This window comes from Dioscorea cayenensis, chromosome 7 (assembly GCF_009730915.1).
Source record: "Dioscorea cayenensis subsp. rotundata cultivar TDr96_F1 chromosome 7, TDr96_F1_v2_PseudoChromosome.rev07_lg8_w22 25.fasta, whole genome shotgun sequence".
In the NCBI taxonomy this organism is placed as follows: Eukaryota; Viridiplantae; Streptophyta; class Magnoliopsida; order Dioscoreales; family Dioscoreaceae; genus Dioscorea; species Dioscorea cayenensis.
Window position 1 is genome coordinate 229931 of NC_052477.1, and position 24649 is coordinate 254579.

The window sequence follows — 24649 nt, forward strand, 5'->3', positions numbered from 1 at the left end:
ACCATTAGATTAGTCAAGAAGGGAATCTCCACCGTCCACTTTATATTTTTCAAGGCAACAAGTCATTACCAATGGAAAATGAAGTTCACTTGTCATTTCACATTTTCACAGGGTTTTTTTATTAAAATAAATTTCGAGGACTATATGGGAAGAGTTTGGTAACTGAGGGATTAGAATGTAATTTAGTTCATTGGTCATGAAAGGGCGGGATGCTATAAAAGGCGGTAACTTCCGCTCAAATGTGCCCTGGCGGAGCGATCGATCTCTATTATGAGGCCGATTGAATGCGATTTCCAATCGCTCTCTTCGTTTCAGGTATACGTTTCTCTTCATGCTCTTCAAAAGATTGAAACTGATGTAATTGGAGTTACGGTTTTGTTTCCTTGTAGATCAGTATGAACTTTTTGAGGGTTGTCAGGGATTTTTTGATGCTATATTGTGTTTATGGATGTGCTTTGCTGTCAAAGTAGCTAAAGTTTTGGAATTTCTTTGACTTCGTTGTCTAAAAGTGTTTTTCTTTTTATTCTATCCAACAATTTGTTGTTTTTTTTTCAGGGCTATTAAGATGTAAACTCATCAGAAATTAAGTGTGTTCTATCTTGTATTTTGAGGGCACATAATAAAGGTTTTCTTTCACCAAATTATCTTGTTCTTTTCTTTCCGTCCAGATATGATCTTCGGCAAATCTTTTGATTGTCAAAATGTCATCTTTCATCTTTTTGCTAAATGTTTTTCCCCATTTGATTGTTATTATTATTTGCAGGTTGAAATTCTTACTTGGGTTGGGAGGAACAGATCCCTCTCTACATTTTGGTTGTAAGCTCATTTTCATTTTAATCTGAAGTATTTCCTTTTATACTTCACCGTTTCTTATATGGAGAAATGGATGTTGATTCTTGATTTGAAGATATTTTTTTCTTTGGAAAATGGTTATTTATTTAGACTTTGGAGTATCATTTACACTTATATGTGGTGCATTCTACAAGGTTAGGCTTGAGGACTATAAGTCTGTAGTCTGTAGATGTGGTCCTTTGACCTTGCATATAGCTGAGAAGTAGTTGTCTTGTGTAGCTGTTTGACTTGAATACTGATAGCTATTGTTCTTTAGCAGCTCTAAGTATTTGTTACTCTTTATTAAAGCGAATTGGGTCTGTGTACCGCCAGAGATGTTATAGCCACACAGCAATCTAGCAGGTACTTGGCCCTAGATGGAGTTAAGATCAAGTCATGTGCCAGTCTTGTTCAGTCACCATCCCATATCATCTATCTCCTCTTTAGATTGTCCACATTGTTTAGTTTTTTCTGTCCAAGTCTCATTAACCAGTTTTTCCTTGCATAAATGGTTTCCAGGAAAATGATATGAAGAATTTTGAGTAACTTTCAATCAATATTTATTTTGGTCTAATTTATAAGATTCTGGAAGGTAACGATTTCTTGTAAATTAAATATACAAATGTATATTTTCAAGTTCTGATTGTTCATCTATGATGGCAAGTTGGCAACTTAGATTAGTTGATTTTGCTACATTTGCTTCTGTACTTCCTTGCTAAAATGTTCTGCACTAGGCTAGAAAAATAAAGGGCATTTACTTTGTTCTTGATATCTTATCTGAGGTTGCTTCTGGGGTTTATTCCTGTGTTAGCAAGTGCAAAAAACACCACAAAATTATCAGAATAAATTATGCTGCCGAATACTGTTACAAGGCATGCTCAACTCTTGTAATGCCACATCTGATTATTTTTCTAAGCCGTTGTTCTCATGTAGATGATTTGCATATCAAACGCATACGATTCAGATGTATATATCTATGATGTCCTCAAACTTATCATATATCATTCCTCTGTATGATCTGTTGCTCACCATTGTTGAGAATCCTTTCTCAGATAGACAGAAACAAGATTTGCTCTATGAGAGCTATAAAGTATTCTATAATAACCTGGTGTTTAGGGAATGATACTTCCTCATTAAGAAAAGCAAAGTAAATGACATAAAGAAGTCTGTTGCTTCTTTTTATCTTTCCTTTTTTCAAAGAAGCAGTCTACTAGCATCTGGTCTCTGATTTCTTGCCTTCTCTAATCTCTGCACATTGATTACATGTTGTCCTCTAATGAGTGCCTACTATAGCATTTTTGTGGTACTGATGCTTCTCAAATCTCGATGCTTTCTTCTCTCTCTTTTATCTCACAGTCACTAAGATGGCTAGTATCACCCGATCAATATATTCACATCGAGGAATTTCACATTAGAAATCGCCCAGCCTAAACTCAATGTTTAGCTTTTCTAAAGGGATGAGACACCATTTTTTGTTGAGAGTAGACATGCAAAAGTAGATCAATTTAGCAATTATATGTACCTTCTGGGCCCTGTTATGATGCCATTATGGCATTTTTTTTCCCACCTGCTAGGAGGGTGTCATGGGCTCATCTGGATGCTCTTTTTTGGGCATCAATGATGTGTTGCTGCCCTTACCTGCCCTTGTGAGGATAATTATATTGATAGGTATAAAATCTTACTTGAGTCTTTCCAACATTGCAAGTTATTCCTCCCATTCCATCCACAAACCTGGCTGTCTTATGCTTGCATGTGAGCGTGCTCGAAAGTGGTATTCTGCTGGGTTTTTTTTCGTTGTTTTAGAAACATGATTATTCTTCTGAGCTTCCTTATTTGATGACAGGGAATCTCAGCTTTTTTCTCTATCTTCTTTTCTTCTCTTTTTTTATGATAAGAGCAAAATAATTTTCAAGCTAGTAAAGAAGTTGTACTCACCATATGATTTTGTCAATTTCTGAATGGCCTCATGCTAACGAACTTTGTGTTCCTACAACATGGCTAGGTTTTTCCTTGTCATACAAATCTTGATATTAAAGTTATCTGTATTACTTTACTTGCTGTTAACTTTCTGAAATAACGATTGAACAAATCTCATTTAAGTGCATGTGAAGTGTGGCTTCTGCCTCTGAATTTGGTTTTCATCCAAATGAAACTCACACACACACACACACACACACACACACACACATAAATATATAAATTCATACATATGTTTCAAGTATGTCTCACATGGCATGAAGATGTCAATATCATGCATTTTGTATAGATCTGACCCCTCCCCAATTATAGTTTTTTAATCACAAGTGAGTTCCAACCCATCATTTTTAATATGCGGTCATGAGTTAAAGAAGCTGCCTGGCTTCTTTTATCTAGCACTTATTGAGACATTGATTGGCCTAGTCTAAGAAGATTAGTGAGACGAACACTTCCTACAAGTGCATCAATGACATGTCTTCTCTGCCACTGTTTTTAAATCTTTGAGTTGAATACTTAAAGCAGCATTAAAGTCTAGTACACTGGTCACTTTCTCCCTTCCCTTGAGGACCACCGTGCATTGAATTTAATATAACAAAATGAGCACCACACTACATCCACTATCTTCACTAGCAAATAAATCCAACTATTAAAACACAACTATGCACCTCTGGTTGCAAATTTATGGCTTGCTGTACTTTGTCAAATTTCTTCTGTCAGTATAATTCACACCTGGTAATTTTGTCTTGCTGGATTCTAGATTCTGCACTGAAAACAATAGCCAGTGCCTGCGCTACCTTTAAGTCAACTGGTTGGTCCAGCTTTCTCGAATGATCCCCATTCCCTCACCTTACTGCTTTCTTATGCAAACACCACCATCACCTTGAAGCTCGTTCCCACTTTGGTCCTGCAAGACCATGATGACAAAGATTTCATAGTTGTTGGAATTAATCCTACTATCCCCTCAGACCAAGCAGCTCATCCTTCCAAGAGACAATCAACACCATGAAGGAAGAGTTTTCCACATCAGAGAATAAGGCTACCACCCTCTCCAAGTCACCAGTGCCAGGGACCAGAGCTAGAGCTTCCAGAACTAAGGAGTGTCCAAGAGCAGAACCTGTAAATGGGGTCTCACCAGGCCTTAAGTTAAGGCCAAAGCCTGTGTCTCCAGAACCAAACACCATTCCTAAACCTGGAAGGTCCATTCTGCCAAGCAAGATGAGACCGGGAGGCGATGAGGTTGGAGCTCCTGGGGAGAGAGAGATGGAGGATCCAAAAATTGTTGTTCGAACTGGTAACCGAGCTGTCGAACATTATGCCCGAATGAGACGGCGCTCAGATTCAAACTTCAAGGGAGTTGAAGTTGATGGGAAGACGAGCGAGTGGCAGCAACGGCTAGAGGCGAGTGAGAGCTTAGTGAACAGGTTACAGTCAGAGATGTTGATGATGAAAGCACAATTAGAGAGGATGCATAGCCATAATTTAGAGCTTGAGGCACATAAGAAGCAGCTCACAGAGAGCCTTTTGGCTGCTCAAGCAAAAATCTCGGGATATGAGAGGCGTGACCAGTTAATTAATCAGCTGGAGGCACAGAAGAAGCAGCTCACAGACAATCTTTTGGCTGCACAAGCAAAGATCTCAGCTTATGAGAAGCGCAGCCAGGTAATTAATCACAAAATGTGTATGTTTGTAACTGGAGTTTCTGATTATATTCCCCGTTCATTTAAGATTTCTTTGTGTATCATTAATGTTTATCACCTGGCATATGATTTATACCTATTATTTCAATTATGTTCTTCTGCTGTTGTAGAAATTATGACTCTGCTCTGCAATATCTTTTAGCATTTTAGCCTTTTTTAAGGAAATGTGGACAAGCCACTTTTTCATGATTATCTGTATGCTCAAAATTCTGTTTACTAGTAGAATCTTGGGACACTCAAATTATAGTCATTTGGTTTTAAAATGACTGCAGGTAGCTATGACTAGCCAGGAATCTCAGCAATCAGAGTTTGAGGATTTGAGGAATGTCATTGCAAGTAAGCTAGACAATCTAAGATCAAAGAAAGATGTGACAAGACAAGAGAGAACTGTCCTGGTGCAACCTTTGGTAGCAGAACCAAGAACTAGAGCTCCAGAAACACAACCAAAGTTTCCAGTGGCTCAGCCCTTTCCACCACCTCCTCCACCACCACCCAGAGGATTGCCTCCACCTCCACCACCGCCTCCATCTCGTGTAGCACCTACTGGATCAAATGCCATGCAGAAACCTACAGCATTGGTTGAACTTTATCAATCTCTAATGAAGAGAGATGGAAAGAAGGGTCCCTTGGGGAATGGTAGTAGCTCTAGCCCTCTTGCCAGCAATGCGCACAACAGCATAGTTGGTGAAATTCAAAACCGTTCATCTCATCTTTTGGCTGTGAGTAATTGAATTTTGGAACATCTGTTTATGATCTAATTGCTTGAGCATTGATTTGGCTTTTTAACTTTCCTGTGACCATGTAATTTTTGTTTGCAACTATAGATTAAAGCAGATGTGGAAACAAAAGGAGGCTTCATACGGGACCTAATAGAGAAAGTTAATTCTGCAGCTTATTCAGATATTGAAGATGTTCTCAATTTTGTTGGTTGGCTCGACAAAGAGCTTTCAACTTTGGTAATTCTGCAAACCAAAATTTATTAGAGGGATATGAAAGTTGGCCTTTGTCATTTCTTATCATGTATTTATCCCTCTGCTTACTCACAGGCTGATGAAAGAGCTGTTCTAAAGCATTTTAACTGGCCAGAAAGGAAAGCTGATGCATTACGAGAAGCTGCATTTGAATATCGTGATCTCAAAAGATTAGCACTTGAAAGTGCTTCTTTTGAGGATGACACATCCATGTCTTGTGAGGCCACTTTGAAGAAGATAACAACTTTACTAGATAAGTAAGCTATTCCTTCTCTATCACTTCTAGTACTTGTTCATCTATACCTTGCTTTAGCCATGATCATATGTTGTGATAGGTCAGAGAGAAGCATTCAGCGTTTGGTTAAGTTAAGAGAGACAACAATGCTTTCTTACAAAGAGAACAAAATTCCAGTTGATTGGATGCTTGATTCAGGAATGGTTAAGAAGGTGAGATTGTTGCTCTGCTCTTCTACTTCCATTGTATTATATCGATATCAATCATGGCTATAACACCTAGAATTTCTATATATACTCATGCATTATACAAACTTCATTCAGATAAAGCTGGCATCTGTGAAGCTTGCCAGAGTATACATAAGAAGGGTATTGACCGAGCTCAGATCAGGCCGACATACAGAAAAGGAATCAACACATGAATCACTTATTGTTCAGGGAGTGCATTTCGCATATCGAGCATACCAGGCAAGTCATAGTTTGTCAATACTGGTTCTTAGATTGAACTGAAATACATTACTGAATCATCACCGTTTTGTCGACAGTTTGCCGGAGGTCTTGATTCCGAGACAATGTGTGCTTTTGAAGAGCTACGAAAACGAGCAGTTCAGTCCAATGGCAGAGGTTCAAGAGATCAACTTCCTGGAATTACCCTTTCTTAGGATCTCTACACCTTACTATGACTGCAAACTATACATATATTAACTTATTCAATCAAATTGTTCACTTACAACTTCAGAAGTGGATATAGAGGAACCAGTTTACTTCCATGAGCTGCAATGGAGAAAGAAGCATAACGTGTCACTACTTGATATTAGTTTGTGTAGCTATTTTTCTTGTGATGATCCATTGGAAGCTATTTTATTTGGCAAATTCAGCACTTTGCCAGATTAAACCAGCTTTCCATTGTGGTTTGTGTTCTTTGTAACCTCCTTGAACTAGAGTTGTAACTCGGATTTCTCATTTTCAGCCATAAATAATACACATCCCTACTACTTCATAGTTTTTATTCTTGTCACGAGTTATGTCATTTTAGAGTTGTGCATCTGCAAAACCGTTATTATGACGTGTCATAATTCGCGACCGTTGTAGGTGCCACGTAATCAACATCGACGCGTGGCGGGAGATGGAAGAGCCACGCCATGGCGTGCCCAACCGCCCAACGCCACGCGGGAAACGAAACCATTGGTCCACGTGGATACGGACCATTCATATCGCTCCACGTCATCCCCCGCCAACCTCCTTAGACCGTTAGACGGTTAAGAAAAACTAGGCCTTTTGAGTGGGAGTGGCTCTCCAAAGATCCCAACTTTTTCACCTTCTCCGGCGAGTAATGGACGCCTCCGGCGCTGTTCTCCAACGAGCTCCGGTGATGACCGGTGACCGGCGGTTGTGCGGGACGAGGATGAGGCGGGTTCTCGGCGGATGGTTCACTGATGCAGGGGCAATGAAGTATTATGTTTCTTGTGGGGCAAAGAAGAAGGCACAGAAGAACAGAGCTAAGTTAGTGAAGAGATTAGAGAAGGAACTCTCAGCATTTTACTCCATGAGCTCTGGAGTTGAGCCTGGTGTTGGTTTGAATGAGGAGCCTAAGATTTAAATGATCTCTGTGATCGAGTCTTCTAATTGCTTTCATTGATTTTTGAACTTTTAAGTAAACTTTTTGCATTGCCTTTTGATTGCTTTGAAGTTGAGCTTTACTGTTTGTTAAATTCATGGTATAATTCAGTACCAAAAACAAAAAATGGATTGCAATGCTGTTGGTTTTGGAATGTGAGTTGCATTCTTGATACAACCAGAAATTGAAAGCAGCTGGTAATTTGTGCAGGATGCTGCAAACCTCTTGTTAACAAAATTGAAAGAACTGAGAGCTGAAGAGAAGCAAATGAAGAGGAGAAGAAAAAAAGAGAAGGCGAAAAGCATGAAGAACTGCGGCGACAATGAGTCCTCGAGCTCTTCTTCATCGGAATCCAGTGACAGTGAATGTGAACAAGCTAAAGAGGATGATTGAGGTTTGCATGGGAGGGAAGTGCAAGAAATCAGGTGCATTGGAAGTAATGGAGGAGTTTGAGAAGAAAGTAAGCATTGAAGGTGCTGTTGTTGGCTGTAAGTGCATGGGCAAATGCAGAGATGGATCAAATGTTAGGCTGGTGAACCACAGCAATAAAGAGGATGATCTTGTTAGGCCTTTGACAAATCCTCTTTGTCTTGGTGTTGGTTTAGAGGATGTTTACAGTATTGTGACCAATTTTTGGGGAGAGAAGGATGTGAATCTCTTAGCATAGCAGCTTAAGAGCTTATGTATTTCATCATTCTATTAAGCAATTTTCTTCATAAATTCAAGTTCTACATCACTAGAAAGACTGGTTGCACAGGTATCGTTTGCCCCAGATTGTTGTGTTACTAGTCAAGTTGAAAGAAAATAAGAGTGAGTGAGAAGACACAGAGTGTTTGGAATGAAGACTCTATATTTATAAAACAATAAGTATTCTAGGATAAATTTTTTTTTAAAAGGTGGATTAATCACTTAAATAAAAATTTACCTTTTGATATATATATATATATATATATATTAACATCTAGAATTATATTTTTATGCTTCTAGCTTCTTCTATTCTTCAGTTATGGTGATATTTTATTTTGTTTCTTATTCCATTTTTGTTGCTTCTAACTTATTCTATTCTCCACTTTTGGTGGTGTTTTATTTTATTTTTTATTTTATTTAGTCTTGGTCGTCTCACTCTTATTGTTTTTTTTTGTTGTTTTTGTGTAGTTTCTTGTTGTATCATGTTTGTAATTTATCCATTTTTTTAAATAAATAAATAAATAAATAAAATAATTCTATTAAATATATTATAAGTGAAAAAAATATACTACGTATATCTTAAATCTTGGAATATAAAATAATTATCAAATATATCTCAGATTTTGAGATAAATTATTTACAGAAGTGCCATTAATTTGAGATATATTATTAATTTAGTATTTAAAAATACTTCCCAGTTTTACTTATTAGTTAGAATTTTTTTTAGGATTTTTGGCATTTTTTTCTTTTTCTGGATTTTGTAGATTTCAACTTAAAAAAAATTCTAACTAATAAAAAAAAATTTAAAATTAAGCGGGCCGGGCACTCGGAGTAGGTGGTTCCGGCCCGATCTGAGCCCGTTCCGTGCCGTAGACCTTGAATTTTATATCTAGTTATCAGCTCGAAAGGGAAAGAAAACCTCATCTTCAGACCCTCCACCTCGGCTGCGGTTTCTAGGGTTCCTCCAGCGAGGTCAGAGGGCCATCCGTCTTGGTAAACCCCAATTGGATCTTGACTCTTTGTTGCGTTTTACTTGATCTTTGACTCATCTTTTGTGTCGCATGGATCTCGTTTCGATCTCTAATCCATTTGGGTTTTCCTTTCCTTTGATTTGTTTTCTTGGTCTTGATATGATATTCAATTCTCTGGAATTGGACTGTGAAAAAAATCCAAGAGTTCAAAATTATTATTTGATGTGCTATTTATTGTTTTTCTGATGAAATGTATGTGGTTTGATGCATTACGATCACAATTTGCTTTTGGTTTGACTTTAGGGTGGGTAAATAGTTCTTTTGTTTGTACATTATGTTATTGAACAAGGTGATCAGTTTCTTGCTTGATGGTGTGGAAATTTTATTTTCTCGCTGATGGGAATGGGAAAAGATGAGGTTTTTATATGGTTGAAACTATGATGTAACGATTTGTTCATTTTAAGAAGAAATGTAATATGGAGTTAAATTGGTCTTTTCTTTAATGTTCCTTCTATAACCTTCTTCATTTTTTTTTTTTAAGACTGCTTCTTGTTGCTGCGGGGAAGGAATTGTGAAACAAGTTTTTAAAGACATGTCGAGCACTAAAACTAAAACTAATGATTCAAAAGGCAAGTATTATACCATTTGAAATTCACACATAATGATAAACTAGTAATTTCGTTACTTTTCCATTGGAGACTGATTTTATATCCATATATGTATTTATCAGGAAGGAAGAAAGAAGTCAAAAAGGAAACAGGTCTTGGCTTAACTTACAAGAAAGATGAGAACTTTGGAGAGTGGTACTCTGAGGTAATGCTGAACTGAAGATTTTGTTAGTTCCTTTGTAGATCTATAAAATTACCTCATTTGTTCTCATTGGGTTATTGGTGAAAGAAATCTAACCAAGCATTGAACTGATTTTTCAGGTGGTTGTTAGTGGTGAAATGATCGAGTACTATGATATTTCTGGCTGTTATATCTTAAGGCCATGGACGATGGCCATTTGGGAAGCACTTCAAGTAAGTAACTCATTGTGTTTTCTCTCCTTTAATAGGGCTCATTCCTATTTTCATGAGTTTTGTGTTCATGCAGATTCAAGATATTGTGATAGCCTTAAGTTTTGTTTCCATTTATTTACCCCCTCGTCTGAATTTGAAATTTTTGCTCTTAGAAAAATAACTAGAACATTTTTGGCTAACTTTTGTTACTTTATTTATTTATTTATTGATATTTTTCATTTCATGCAGCTTAAAGCTTTTTTGTTTTTCTGTTTGTTTTTTTTTCTTGTGGTTGAGAGTGCTCAATACTGGTTAATGACATGCAATCTTGAAATGTGCAGGTGTTTTTTGATGCAGAAATAAAGAAAATGAATATCAAAAACTGTTATTTTCCACTTTTTGTAACTGAAAATGTACTGCAGAAGGAGAAAGATCACATAGAGGGTTTTGCCCCTGAGGTAATTTGTCTATTCCTAGATAGAATAAGTTTTTCTGTTTGTGCCAAGCGTGGGTGCACATGTACTCCCTCACAGGATTGTCTCCATTGCACACTCTAGCATTTAATGGTTATGTATAACAAATTAATTTTTTCTTTCTTACAATCATGTAATTACTGAGATTCTGAACACATGAACTTCGTGTTTTCCTGTTACATCGGCAAGTTTTCACAGATATTGTGAAGAACAAAACGGTGGGCATGTGCAAAGTGAAATTAGATAAGTTAATGACCAATTTTATTAGCCATTCTCGAAACTGTTGTTGCTTTCATTGAGTTCTCAAAGCAATTATTCCCATGTCCTCATGAATGTGAATGGATTCTTATCTTGTTGATCACTGTAAATATAACTGTAGTCCCATATCTTTCTTGTGTTCTTTTTACAATAGAAAGTGCATAGGTATTCAAGCCAGGTTTCCTATGTGTTTAAGTTTATTGATTCATTTTCAAAAAGTGGCATCTGTAAAGAACATTTTTATGAAAAAAAGATAATGACATCAGCAGCCAGAGAGGAAGTTGAAAATGGAAAGTTCTTCTCATTCTCATAACAATAAGCCAAAAAAGGTGGTGACATATTTACTTTTGCTTATAAATATCAAACATGACTTGGTTCACTTTGGTCTTTTTTTACTCTTAAAGATTTTGTCTTTGTGATCATTCAAATGTAGACTGATGATGCTTACAGATAAAATATCTTGTGATTTAGAATATCTTTGTTATGCATTATTTAATTGGGTTCACATAGCAGTTGCAACTATGTATATTGCATTTTAATCTTTCCTCTCTTTGTATAGGTTGCTTGGGTCACCAAATCAGGACAAAGTGAGTTAGAGGTCCCAATAGCCATTCGTCCTACAAGTGAGACTGTGATGTACCCATACTACTCTAAATGGATTAGGGGGCATCGTGATTTACCCTTGAAGCTTAACCAATGGTGCAATGTGGTGAGATGGGAGTTCAGCAACCCAACTCCATTTATCAGGTACTCCATTGTCATGCCTCCAGAAACAATTTTTTATAGGTTGTTCTGTATACTTTGTGGCGTATGGGGCTGAGATAGCTAGTGGCAGCTGTTACCCATCAGTCGTAATGTACATGAACAAGGAGAGTCCAATTGGTTTCTATACCCGCTCCCAATGTTTACAAGGAGATTCCAAACCTTGCTAGTTGTTTGCAACATCTCAACACCAATGACAATGGGATATTTTTCTTCCATATATTAAGATGCCTTAAGCTTGATAGTTACATAAAGAATGACCCATACCTTGTGTTTTATTTGATTATCAATTTAACCAGTTCACAAGACACCAATGTGGACCATTTAAAAGGGGCTAATCTTCATTATATGGTTTGTAGTGTTTGTTGTAAATTTTATGCATGCAATATTAGTTGGCATGGAATTTATTCTTAGCATTAATATTCAACTAAAATGGTAGATCTTTAAGTTTTGGCATCATCACATATTTTATGTGCATTTGCATGATGACAGCTATGTTAATGTTCCTCACTGAAACTTGTTCTGCATGATCTCAAGCAATAATTCTTTTGGTTTTTGTTGCCAAGCTTCATTTGTTGCACCTTGGTCTGAGTGGGCAATGCACTAACTTTTGTAGGAGTCGGGAGTTCCTTTGGCAAGAAGGGCATACTGCTTTTGCGACAAAGGAAGAAGCAGATCAGGAGGTATGGAAGCAGTGCACTGTGATATTGTTGTGGGCATTTGATATAGTATGCAAAAGTTTATGCTTGTTTCCTTCTAGATGATTGATTTCAATATGAGAAGGTTCACAGGCCAAATAACATTTAGTGTTACGTATGTCGTCCACCTTGGATATGAAGGATTAATTATGTGGGATCTCTCCTGGATATGAAGTGAATATTCTCTAGAATTTCAAAATGCTGAACAAGTTGATTTCTTATGGATTGTTGATTTTATGAATAAGGTGTCATTCTATAAAATTTTGTTGATGGAATATCAAAATTACGCCATTAATTCAAATAGTGCAAGATTTTGATGTTCTTAGAAGTTGTAGAAGTTGCATAACTGGTTCTTTTCATTCTCTTCATTGTTGGAGGATGATTTTTTTTTTTTTTAAAGATGTTTATTTGTGTGTCTGTGTCATGTCTTCAGTTTATGACAATTCTTACGTCTTGTTCATGATAATTTGTTTGTTTGCATTGCACATGTTTCAGGTTCTTGATATATTGGAACTGTACCGTAGAATATATGAAGAATACCTAGCAATCCCAGTTGTGAAGGGAAAGAAAAGTGAGCTAGAGAAATTTGCTGGTGGTCTTTATACTACAAGTGTTGAGGTACTGATAAAATAACTTATCTGTATAATGTAAATTCTGGTTGATTTTTAGCTCTCCTTTATCCAGTTTGTACAACTAATTTAGTGCATTCCAGGCTTTCGTTCCAAACACAGGTCGTGGTGTACAAGGTGCCACCTCGCATTGTCTTGGTCAAAATTTTGCTAAGATGTTTCAGATAAATTTTGAGAATGAGAAGGGTGAAAAGGCAATGGCATGGCAAAACTCATGGGCTTACAGCACTCGAACGGTATATTTTTCTTGATAATTATAGTTAGTGACACTGTTTGACAATTGACCCATGAGATAAATGTCGTCTATATGCTAAGTGATACTTTTGACAGATCGGGGTGATGGTTATGGTTCATGGTGATGACAAAGGATTGGTGTTGCCTCCTAAAGTTGCATCAGTACAGATTGTGGTGATTCCTGTACCATACAAGGATGCTGATACACAAGCAATCTTTGATGCGTGCTCAGAAACAGTGAAATCATTGAACGAAGCTGGTTTCAGGGCTGAGGCAGATTTAAGAGATAATTACTCACCTGGCTGGAAGTATTCTCACTGGGAAATGAAAGGGGTTCCCCTGAGAATTGAAATTGGACCTAAAGATATAGCAAATAAACAGGTAATAGGATTATTCCAATTATGGGTCAGTCTTATAACCCTTCTGGATGTAAACTTCCTTCACAGCTATCACGCAATGATATTCTCTGTCAGGACTTAATATTACATTTTCTTCTACAGACTAAGTAATTTTTCTCTGTAGGTACGTGTTGTTAGACGTGACAATGGTGCAAAAGTGGACATCCCTGTAGTCGGTTTGGTTGAACAGGTGAAAGACATACTTTCTACTATTCAAGAGAGCCTGTTTAATGCCGCAAAAGAGAAAAGAGATGCCTGCATCAAGGTTGTCAGGACATGGGATGAATTTTTGAAGGCCCTTAATGACAAAAAGTTGATTTTGGCTCCATGGTGTGATGAAGAGGTTTGGAAACTTCATTAAGTCTAAATTCTATCTAAAATATATTGTTTATATTCAAGCCCGCTGGGTCTTTTGCATATTTTATAGCAATAACTTGCATGTTCCAAGCTTTGGTGGTGAGGTTGTTAAGCTACGCAGCTAGCTGTTGAGGTGTGGACAGACCAATTGCCTAGAGTTTTAGATTGTTATGACTAGAAAAATAAATAAATTAATGAAATTGTTTTGTATAATGTGCGTGGAATAATACAAATCATATTTCAAAACACAATACTTGTCAAGGGCTTTAGTATCTCTAAAATTTTACATGATTATTGACAGTATAATTTGAATATGCAAGTATTGCTATGTCTAACATGAAAATTTGCCACTCTATCAAGTTTAACTGGGTTAGGTTCTAGATAAATTGAGCTGGCTTGAGATATTTTGGTGGGAATTAATTCACCAATCCTTGCTCTTAAATGTTCTATGTAGTTGGTCTAAATTTTCAAATTGCAAAACCACATAAGCTTCAGGGCAAAAACTTCTACCTTAGCAACATGTTCGTTTTTTTTAATCCATCAAACTTCTTATATCTGCATGTTGTGTTGTTGAATTCTGCACTTATTTTTCCCCCTGAATCTTATTTTTATTTCCTGTATAGGAAGTTGAGAAGGATGTTAAGTTGAAAACAAAAGGCGAGCTGGGAGCTGCAAAGACCTTATGCACTCCTTTTGATCAGCCTGAACTTCCTGAAGGTAACACAGTTACAACCATTTGCTCCTTGTTTCACCAATGAGATTTCTATGTTAAAACTGCTTTTACCATACATGCAAATGGAATGAGTTTATTTTGCACTAGATGGTTCTCCAATCTCATTCTACATTCTACATAGCTTTTGCCCAGTTTTCGGTAATACACCTTTATATCAACCTTTAACAAGAGAAACAAATAAATAATTCAATCAATCAATAAATAGCATTCCTTTAATGAAGGTGCATACTTTTGCAATGATTTACGCAGACACTCTTTTATTTCATTGGATGATTTGTTTCTCTTGGTTCTTTGCTGTGTTGTTCAGCTGAAGTTAACAATGTTGACCTTTTTGTAGGCACTCTTTGCTTTACCTCTGGGAAGCCTGCTAAAAAATGGACATACTGGGGCCGGAGCTACTGAGTTTGTTTCTCTGGTTTAGTCTACAACCGACGTAAACTGGGGTTGGTCATTGAGATTTTGTCACACATTCAGATTCTGTATTTTTTTTTTACTTAAGTTTCAAGGAACATAAAGAGGACTTATAGTTTCGGGATTCATATTTACCTGTAGCATACACCTGAAATGTTTTATTTTAGACAGGGCAAACTGTGACGTTCAATTCCCCATCCTTCGTGAGCTTGATATATGCCAACTCCACCATAAAATTTACATCGCCAGGTTTTTTTGCGGTATAAATTATTGTTCATGCCTTTATGGAATGCATTTGATGTGGAGCTTCTGATGTTCATTATTGTGTATGCTGTATGAAGATTATTATTTACTTTATATGTCATTGCTTGTTATGAGAATGGATGCGTTTTGCTAGTCATGTTCTCGCTTATTAACTTATTTTTATGGAAAATCTACTTAGTCAATTCCAATTTAATTTTACTTGCACATTCAATCTAATATTCTCTTGAGAAATACATAACCTGTTTGATTTTTCTTTTGTTTTTTTTTAAAAAAAAAGAAAACTCTTCCACCTTCCTTGATATTTATCTTTATAAAACATTCTGAAAGTCTCATGTCTAAAGTACATCTGGACGGATGTGAAAACTCCCTTACTAAAATTCTCGTCAATTCCAGCATTAATTCTCTTGCACAGCTCAACTCAGGATTCTCTTAAATACACCTATACTTCAAAATCTTTTTAAAATATTTTTTATTCTTCTTAAATTTATCTTAATAAAACATTCATAAAATTCTCACATATATATGTACTACATAAATTCCAACCAAAATTTTCTTAAACATTCCAACTCAGCATTCTCTTAAAAAAAATACACCAATGCTTAGGAAACATGCGAATATACAGCTTAAAAATAACTGATACTTGGTGGAGTAGGAGGTGCTGAAGCTACAAGACTAACTCAAAACATGTTGTTTGCCACCTCTATTATTCCGTAACAGTTGGTTCATGTTGCCTAAATACTCTTGTTTACACAAGCTTTGCTTCCTCAGAGCTTTGTGACAAAGAAAATTTTTTGTAACCTGCAGCTCGAGTACAGGTCTTTTTCAAGGTGTTTTGCTAATATCCTCCAATAATGTATCACCACCGCTCAGAATTGCATCAATGGCTTCGTTGATTTTGCTTCCTTTGGTCTACAAAGAACCAACATATTGCAGATTTGATTTAAATAAATAAAATTGGAATATATCAGGGCATTGAAGCTAGAATCAGACCTTTACTCCGATTACCATTGCTGTTTTCAGATTTACCAGTTCGCCTAATCTCAGGGAACCCCTTTTGCTGTCCTTGATTGATATTACTGGAACCTGCCTGGATGATGATAAGCTTGGTATATGCTTTACTAACCATCGGGGGTTGCAGTCTAAAGCTACAATAACAGCCTATATGTAGACCATGGGCAAGAATTAAAACTCAAAACATAAGGAAAAGAAAAAGAACGAGAAAAAACAGCTTGCTTGGCATGAAGCTAATAACAACATCCTCTTTGAAACATGAGAGGTCAATCATGCATCAATAGAACTTCTCAACTGCAAGTATACAATAGGGAAGAGGAATCGAATAATTGGAAACCATGCCCAAAATACTCTTATTTATTTAATTCATTATTTAATTCATATAACAAGAAACACAGTAGACCTCCAGAAGTAATATCAAAGCAAGTAAGCAAGAAGCAGTAAGAAAGCAAAGAGAATTGCAGCTCACCTGAAGCGGCACTAAAGGAGCTCTCCTGAGAGGGCCATTAACTGAGCTTGGATGTAGATTGAACTGGCAACAAATCATGAGGCATTCTCTCCAGCACGCGTGTTACATCATTTACGCCAATTGCAAATTGTTGCTACATTTAGCACGATAAAGTTATTAAAATATATCAACACACTGAGAAATCGCTCAAGGGAATCATAAGGAAACGATTGCCACAAGAAGAGGAAAAATAAAAAAGACAACATCGCAGTCTGGCTCTTTATTTTGTTTGGAAACTGTTAAATAAAATAAACACTCAACTAAATACAATTTGAACACTGCAAAAAGTCGTAGGATATAAAACAAAAACACCTAGAAGCAGGAAGGAAGATCACATAGCAAATGTTAGACTGTTGCCTTTTGAATTGCCTTTCATGGCCATCCCTTACTAAGATACTTCTTTCTATATGGCATTATTTATTTGCAGTTTTTTCCTTGAATAGTGATCACTTTTTATCCAGTTGTCAAGCCCAAAAGAGATATAATACTCCATCATTCTATTCTCTAATTCAAGTTTCAGCATAAAAGAAAGAAACTTTATAAGGATTATGGTCAAAAGACAATACCTTCATCCATATTTTCTCCGGTAAAGGTCCTTTCAGTTCTTTAGCCAATTCTATGCTCCTAAAAGAGAAAGGAAGAACATAAGCACATGCACGCATAAACTCATCAATGCTCTCAACTAGTAGCGAGCTAACACATTGCAACTACTGAATCAAGTTCGCCAAAAGAGAAACTTTTGGACTAACTTTGGGATATCCTTGCAATTAAACAGGCATTCCAAGGAACAAGCTGGCAAAGTTACCTCTTGATTTTTGCAAGAAGATCATCAAGGCGTTCCTTATCGTAAAAATCGGAGCTCTCCCTGCATGAAATCAAGCAAAGGAATCAAATCCTTCTTCTACTTCAATCTGACAATGCAAAAAGGATGCCAGAATACTCACTGTTCGAGGGACCTTCGTGGCATCCTTGAGATCTGCTCGAGATTTCTTCTTCCTGCCCATGCTTGCTCTTTTAGAAGAATTCTAAAAACCCTAGAAAAACCCTAATCCTCACCAATTTGGATGAAGAATTTGGGGGCGGGGGCGCGGAGAGAAACCTCAAATTGAGCTTGGGTCTGTTACATCGCGGGAGTAGGTTAACGAGCTTCCACTATGCCACCTAGGAAAATGGTACGCTTTTTATATCTAATTTTTTGAAAAAAATAAAAAAAAAATAAAAAGGGAATTATGGAAACTTTAAAAAAGTAAAAAGGTCAAGAATGTTTTCTTTTGGTATTTTAATTAAAATTCTAAATAAATAGCAAATCAAAAACTTTAAAAAATTCTAAAAATCTCGAATATTATGAAATCGAAAAACTCCGGCGAACGATGAAGTCCGGAGACTGAGGACCGTGGGACCCACATTTGGGTTTTAAGTAATTGAAGGGCAAAAATAAATATAAAAATTTATAAGGGGTTATATGTAATTATGTAATTGGGATTTAGCTAATTCTCAAAGACTATAGTACATTAAAAAATTTCAATTTATGAATGGAATTTTTACATCTATAACCTTGTAAAAAATATAAATTAAAAACTTATATGTCCTAATAGGATATTGATAATATATAAATTTTCATTTGGGATCTTTAAAGGCTATAATAAAACGAAATTTTTTTTATTCATTAATATTATTTCTATAAATATAACCCAAGAAAATTATAAATTTGATGTGATTTTTAAACAATCTGCAAAAACTCCAATTGTTTTATCACAATATATTCTTTATGGGGGTTATTCACAACTTTATATTTAAGATTTGTCTCAAAGACTATAAAAAACATTTAGATGGACAATATATATATATATATATATATATGACTTTGTAATGCAAAATAAGAAGTTAGTTTTCATTGATTTTTGTATGACTTCTTTTGCAATATAACCTGAAAAAAAATCATAAATTTTATGGAAAAAATCCTTGAGAATGACTTGGCAGATGACGACACTTTCCTTGAAGAAGGTAATCTCAATCAACTAGAACATGATCCTCACTCAACTATTGACATGGAAGATGTGCAAATGATTGATACTATTCCAACTCCTATGTCAGATACTCCTGCAGTTGAAATTGAACCTGAAGAAACTAGTTCCTTGGGAAATAATCCAACTCATCTTCCCACTGCTCCAAAACAAATTAGAAAAGTGATAGACCCAAAAAGCCTACGGGCGTTGGAATGAAGGAGGGTTTGTTCCCCTTCCTCCTCGATCCTCTAAGAAGAAAATACCTGAAGATCCAGAGAAGGCTAGCGATGAGACCAGCGATCGTGCTTTTAATGAAGCGGAAAATTAAACGTGCTCTTAATTTCTTGGCGCTAAAGTCTCGAAATCATTTGGAGATCCCGACTCAATCTTGCAGTGAGTATTGCTTCTTTATGTTGATGCAGGGCGTGAGGCATGGGAGCACGGTGTCTTCGCCTTCCCGGTTTTCTCTTACGTTTTTATCTTGCTCTTGGTTCTTCCTCACTTTGCGTGAGAGGGGTTTATCTTACGTTCACTCGTTTACTTTTCTATTGATAAAGTTGTGGTTTATCCAGCGTTTATTTCATCCTTTAAAGTTTATCATTTAATGTGATTTTTGAATAATTTATATAATATATATATATAGACAATTAAATTAGAAATACTAGAAATGCTTCTTTGGTGTTTCACTAAATTTTTGAAAAAAAAAGCAGATATATAAAAATTAACAGTAATCGACTTAAATTTTAATTTTTATTTGGGATTGCAACCATGCTCAAAGGCTATACTTTGATTTATGTTTAGTTTTTTTTCAAAATAACCTACAAATATCATAGTTTTGAAAAATGTCCTTCTAATATACATGCTGGATTTACGATTTTTGAATAATTTTTAAAAGCTATCGTCAAAGAAAAAAAGCCAATTTTAACTATGTTGTTTTTTTTTCCCAATAAACTCACTTGAAATTTATTAATCACAAACTTATCATTCAATTTTTTTTAACAAAATAATGGTTTACTCACTCTTATTAGAAAAAAAAATCATCATTAAGAGAATACCGATAATTTTAAATAGATATATATACACAAGTTTTTCTTTTTAAAGAATGATCTTCTTCAATGGAGATGAAAAAGAAAAAAAATTAATAAGGAAAAAATGGAAAACGCCCTACAAAATTAAAAATAGTAAAATATATATATTTTTTTTTTGGTGTATTATTAAATATATATATGTTCACTGGGACGAGACCTCTATATTCCTTGTTTTCTTTATGAGTAATTGACTCGAATTAAATTAAAAATTTTATAAGGGGCTGTATGTAATTTTATAATTCTGATATGCATAATTCTTAAAGCACTATAGTTAGGAAAAAAAATCCAACTTTAGAATGACCACTTTTTACATATAATATTACGAAAGGTATAAATTACAAATTTTACTTTAGAAAATAAAAATAAAAATTTTAGAGGGGGTTATGCGTAATTTTGAAGTTGAGAATTGGTTCAATTTCAAAGGCTATAGTATGGAAAAAATCTAACTTTTTGAGGGGGGTATTTTTCATATTAACCCTTTAAACAATATAAATTATATAAATCTTTTTCTTTCAAAGAAGAAAAATAAAAAAAATTTGTAGGGTGTCAAGTGCAATTTTGTTATTGAGATTTGAGTAATTTTTAAAGGTTATAGTAAGGGAAAAAAACTCGAATTTTAGGTGGACATATTTCATATATAACTCTGTAAAGAGTCTAAATTATAAAAAAAATTCTTTTGGAGAATAAAAATAAAACTTTTATAGGGTGCCAAGTGCAATTTTGTATTGAGATTTAAGAAATTTTTAAAGGCTATAATATAGAAAAAAAAACTCACATGTTTTTTGGGTGGATATATTTCATATATAACCTTGCAAAGAGTCAAAATTATAAAAAAAAATTCTTTTGGAGAAAAAAAATAAAAATTTAATAGGGTGTCAAGTGCAATTTTGTATTGAGATTTGACAAATTTCAAAGGCCATAGTAAATAAAAAACTCCAACTATGTGGGTGGACATATTTCATATACAACATTGCAAAAAGTCTAAATTCAAAAAAAAATATTTTTGGAGAATAAAAATAAAAATTTTATAGGGGGTTATGTGCATTTGTACAGTTGTAATTTGGGCAATTTCCAAAAGGCTATATAGTAAGGGAAAAACTCCAACTTTTTGAATGAGTATTTTTCATATTAACTCTTTAAATAGTATAAATTATAAAAATCTTTTTTTATGGAGAATAAAAATATAAATTTTATAGGGTGTCAAGTGCAATTTTGTTATTGGGATTTGAGAAATTTTCAAAGGCTATAGTAAGGAAAAAACTCCAACTTTTTGGATAGACATATTTCATATATAACCTTGCAAAAAGTCAAAATTATAAAAATCTTTTCTATTGGAGAATAAAAATAAAAATTTTATAGGGTGTCAAGTGCAATTTTATATTGAGATTTGACAAATGTTCAAAGGCCATAGTAAATAAAAAACTCCAACTATGTGGGTGGACATATTTCATATACAACATTGCAAAAAGTCTAAATTCCAAAAAAAATATTTTTTGGAGAATAAAAATAAAAATTTTATAGGGGGTTATGTGCATTTGTACAGTTGTAATTTGGGCAATTTCCAAAGGTTATAGTAAGGGAAAAACTCCAACTTTTTAAATGGGTATTTTTCATATTAACTCTTTAAATGGTATAAATTATAAAAATCTTTTTTTTATGGAGAATAAAAATATAAATTTTATAGGGTGTCAAGTGCAATTTTGTTATTGGGATTTGAGAAATTTTCAAAGGCTATAGTAAGGAAAAAACTCCAACTTTTTGGATAGACATATTTCATATATAACCTTGCAAAAAGTCTAAATTATAAAAAAAATTTCAATTGGAGAATAAAAATAAAAATTTCATAGGGTGTCAAGTGCAATTTTGTTATTGAGATTTGAGGAATTTTCAAAACTATAGTAAGGAAAAAAAAACTCTAATTTTTTGAGTGGAAATATTTCATATATAACCTCGACAAAAAGTCTAAATTACAATAATCTTTATTTTTAAAGAATAAAAATGAAAATTTTATAGGGTATCAAGTGCAATTTTGTATTGAGATTTGACTATAGGAGGTCAAGTGCAATTTTGTTATTGGGATTTGAGAAATTTTCAAAGGTTATAATAAGGAAAAAAAACTCTAACTTTTTAGATGGACATATTTCATATATAACCTTGCAAAAAGTCTAAATTATATAAAAAAAAAATTTTAGGGTGTCAAGTGCAATTTTATTATTGAGATTTAAGAAATTTTCAAAGGCTATAGTAAGGAAAAAACTCCAATTTTTTGTAGTGGATATATTTCATATATAACCTTACAAAAAGTCTAAATTCAAAAAATATTTATTGTTAGTTAATAAAAATGAAAATTTTTATAGAGTGTCAGAAGTGTAATTTCGTTATTGAGATTTGTGAAATTTTTCAAAGGTTATAGTAAGGACTCCAACTTTTTGTGGACATATTTCATATTAACTCTTTAAATAGTATAAATTATAAAAATCTTTTTTCTTGTGGAGAATTAAAATAAAAATTTTATGGGATGTCAAGTGTAATTTTGTTATTGTGATTTGAGAAATTTTCAAAGGCTATAGTAAAGAAAAAACTCAAACTTTTTTTTGATATATTTCATATATAACCTTGCAAAAATTATGAATTACAAAAACTTTTTAGAATATTATATATAGGAATTATGTGTAATTTTTAAAAGGTTATCATAAGGCAGGCAACTCTTAACTTTGTGAAAGGAGTATTTTCATATTAACTCTTTAAAAACAGTATAAATTTTAAAAATATATTTTTCAATAATAATAAAAATTTCATAGGGTGTAAAGTTTAATTTTGTAATTGATGATTTATACCAATTTTTAAAAGGCTATAATAAGGCAAAGAGTTTTCAATGTTTTTAAATGGATGTTTTTACATATAAATTTGTAAAATGTATAAATTACAAAAATCTCTATTTCAGAGAATAAAAATAAAAAGTTATATAAAAGGGTTAAAGTGTGATTTTGTGTAATTAGATTAAGAAAAATTTGTAAATATTATAGTAGGGAAAAAACTCTAATTTTAGAATGAATACTTTTTATATATAACCCTAAAAAAAAATATAAACTACAAAAGAAGTTTTATGTTGGAGAATAAAAATTTTATAGGGGTTATGTGTAATTTTGTAATTGGGACATTCACAATTTTTAAAGGTTATAATAAGTAAAAATTTTTGTTTTTAGTTGATATTTCACAAATATAACCCTTATATAAAATATAAATTGCACAAATTAGATATAAAAATTTTTATAGGGGTTAAATGTAATTTTTAGTAATTGAGATTTTTGAAAAACTCAAGAGCTATAGTAAAGCAAAAATCCCAACTTTTTGAATGAGCACTTTTTCATATGTAAACTTATAAAAATATAAATTACAAAGTGCTACTACTCTTAGTTAATTTTTCCATAACTGCTGGGGACCGGAGTAAAACTTATATTTCTGCATGGTTTCGGCTAGTATACTCTATCTCGAGTTTATACTTTTATAAAAGTTTTGAATATCATTAAATTTAATTTTTGAAAAGAGTTTTCAAAGATCACTAAGACAATATTTTATTCTTCAAATATACATAAGATTAATAATAACACAAGATAATTGGCAGCTTCTTCACTTCTTCTCATTCAAAAGATCAATAAAGTTTATCCAATTCCATCAACATAAATGTAAACATGAAGACAAGATGATGATCAAATTTATTCAAAGATGATGATCAGAAGATTATTTATTTCATTATTGAGAGCATGCAATTAAACTTCATAGTTAACTATTATTATGGCGAGCATTAAGGTGTGGTGATGGTGATGATGATGGTGATGGTGGTGGAGATGAAGATGAGAGATGAGGGCATGAGGTGAAGTTGAATTAGCATCACAAAAAGCCACAGAGTGCATCACCAACTAATCAAGGTGTAAATCCTAAAGCAGTAAAGCATGGCTGCGCTGCCCAACAGTGGTGTTCAATGACTCTGATAGCTTTGCAACAACTGGGTCCAAGATAAGTCTCACCATTGAGAAAAAGAGGGGATGACTTCACCAGTGCAAGACTTCAATGCTAATAAATTCCCAACACTTTGCCATTCCTTCTGACCCAACTCTTTCTGCAAGGCTTTCATTATGGACATACAAGCATATGCTTCACTCAATGAAAGAATCTCAATACCATCACTGCCACAATGCAGAGGAAAAGCTTCTTCATTTCAGCCATGGACTTTTTGTTATGCGGTGATTATAATAATTCAATTTACATCTCATGCTGTTATTATATATATGCCTGAATAAATGAGACAATATTGCATTAATCATTTTAATCAGCAAAACATCATGTATGCCATGCATTGATCAGGGGAAAGGTGAAAGAGGTTCATGTTAATGTGTTACAAATGGATATCTCTTCAGTTTCAAAAGAAGATGAAGAATGACAGATCAAGAAAGAAGAAGAAGAAGAAGAAGGAGAAGATATAGAGTTTGTGTACGTATGTGCATAGATAATATATATACCTTGGTGACCAGGCCATGTGCAGGTCATGGAAAGGTTGCTTGAATGGAAGAGACATGATGATTACAGACTTTGTACTCTTTCTTCCAGGGAAGATTATATGTTTAATGTGGATTCATTATGTCAAAGTGTATGTACTTGAGAAAAAGCTCTGGTCAAATGGAGATCTCTACCAAATCGAGACCTTTCCATATTGTTATAAATTTACTACTGCAGCATACTGAGACTTATATATATATATATATGAATAGCAGAGGAATATATATTGTTGGTTGATTCCAAAGGTAGTAACTTCATTACGTAATACGTAACTG

At 34.1% G+C, this 24649-nt stretch overlaps 4 protein-coding genes across 6 annotated transcripts; 3 read left to right on the plus strand and 1 right to left on the minus strand.

Annotated features, from left to right (window-relative positions):
* Nucleotides 1-191: 191 nt before the first annotated feature.
* LOC120264706 (protein CHUP1, chloroplastic) lies at nt 192-6719 on the plus strand. Of its 3 annotated transcripts, XM_039272528.1 has the most exons (10): nt 192-315; nt 556-625; nt 764-816; nt 3566-4467; nt 4778-5224; nt 5330-5461; nt 5552-5733; nt 5812-5923; nt 6035-6178; nt 6256-6719. In XM_039272528.1, exons 4-10 carry the CDS (start codon nt 3811-3813, stop codon nt 6370-6372), a joined length of 1791 nt encoding a protein of 596 aa, XP_039128462.1. In that variant the 5' UTR covers nt 192-315; nt 556-625; nt 764-816; nt 3566-3810; the 3' UTR covers nt 6373-6719. The 3 variants fall into 3 exon arrangements, with proteins under 3 accessions (XP_039128462.1, XP_039128463.1, XP_039128464.1); XM_039272529.1 differs by lacking the exon at nt 556-625 and having other exon boundaries at nt 254-315; XM_039272530.1 differs by lacking the exons at nt 192-315; nt 556-625; nt 764-816 and having other exon boundaries at nt 3017-4467.
* Nucleotides 6720-7043: 324 nt separating this feature from the next.
* On the plus strand, nt 7044-7721 carry LOC120264670 (diacylglycerol O-acyltransferase 3-like). Its single transcript, XM_039272494.1, has 3 exons — nt 7044-7284; nt 7401-7483; nt 7539-7721. Exons 1-3 carry the CDS (start codon nt 7044-7046, stop codon nt 7719-7721), a joined length of 507 nt encoding a protein of 168 aa, XP_039128428.1.
* A 1197-nt stretch (nt 7722-8918) lies between these two features.
* On the plus strand, nt 8919-15180 carry LOC120265506 (proline--tRNA ligase, cytoplasmic). Its single transcript, XM_039273438.1, has 13 exons — nt 8919-9008; nt 9528-9615; nt 9717-9799; nt 9916-10008; nt 10329-10445; nt 11278-11465; nt 12097-12163; nt 12674-12796; nt 12891-13043; nt 13138-13422; nt 13564-13782; nt 14420-14513; nt 14867-15180. The coding sequence occupies exons 2-13, from the start codon at nt 9579-9581 to the stop codon at nt 14929-14931; spliced, it is 1524 nt and encodes a 507-aa protein (XP_039129372.1). The 5' UTR covers nt 8919-9008; nt 9528-9578; the 3' UTR covers nt 14932-15180.
* Nucleotides 15181-15713: 533 nt separating this feature from the next.
* LOC120265536 lies at nt 15714-17861 on the minus strand. The gene is given in 7 exon segments (XM_039273472.1): nt 15714-16113; nt 16195-16362; nt 16685-16730; nt 16732-16817; nt 17290-17347; nt 17529-17588; nt 17668-17861. Coding segments are annotated over 7 exon segments (528 nt in total). The 5' UTR covers nt 17691-17861; the 3' UTR covers nt 15714-16026.
* Nucleotides 17862-24649: the final 6788 nt, after the last annotated feature.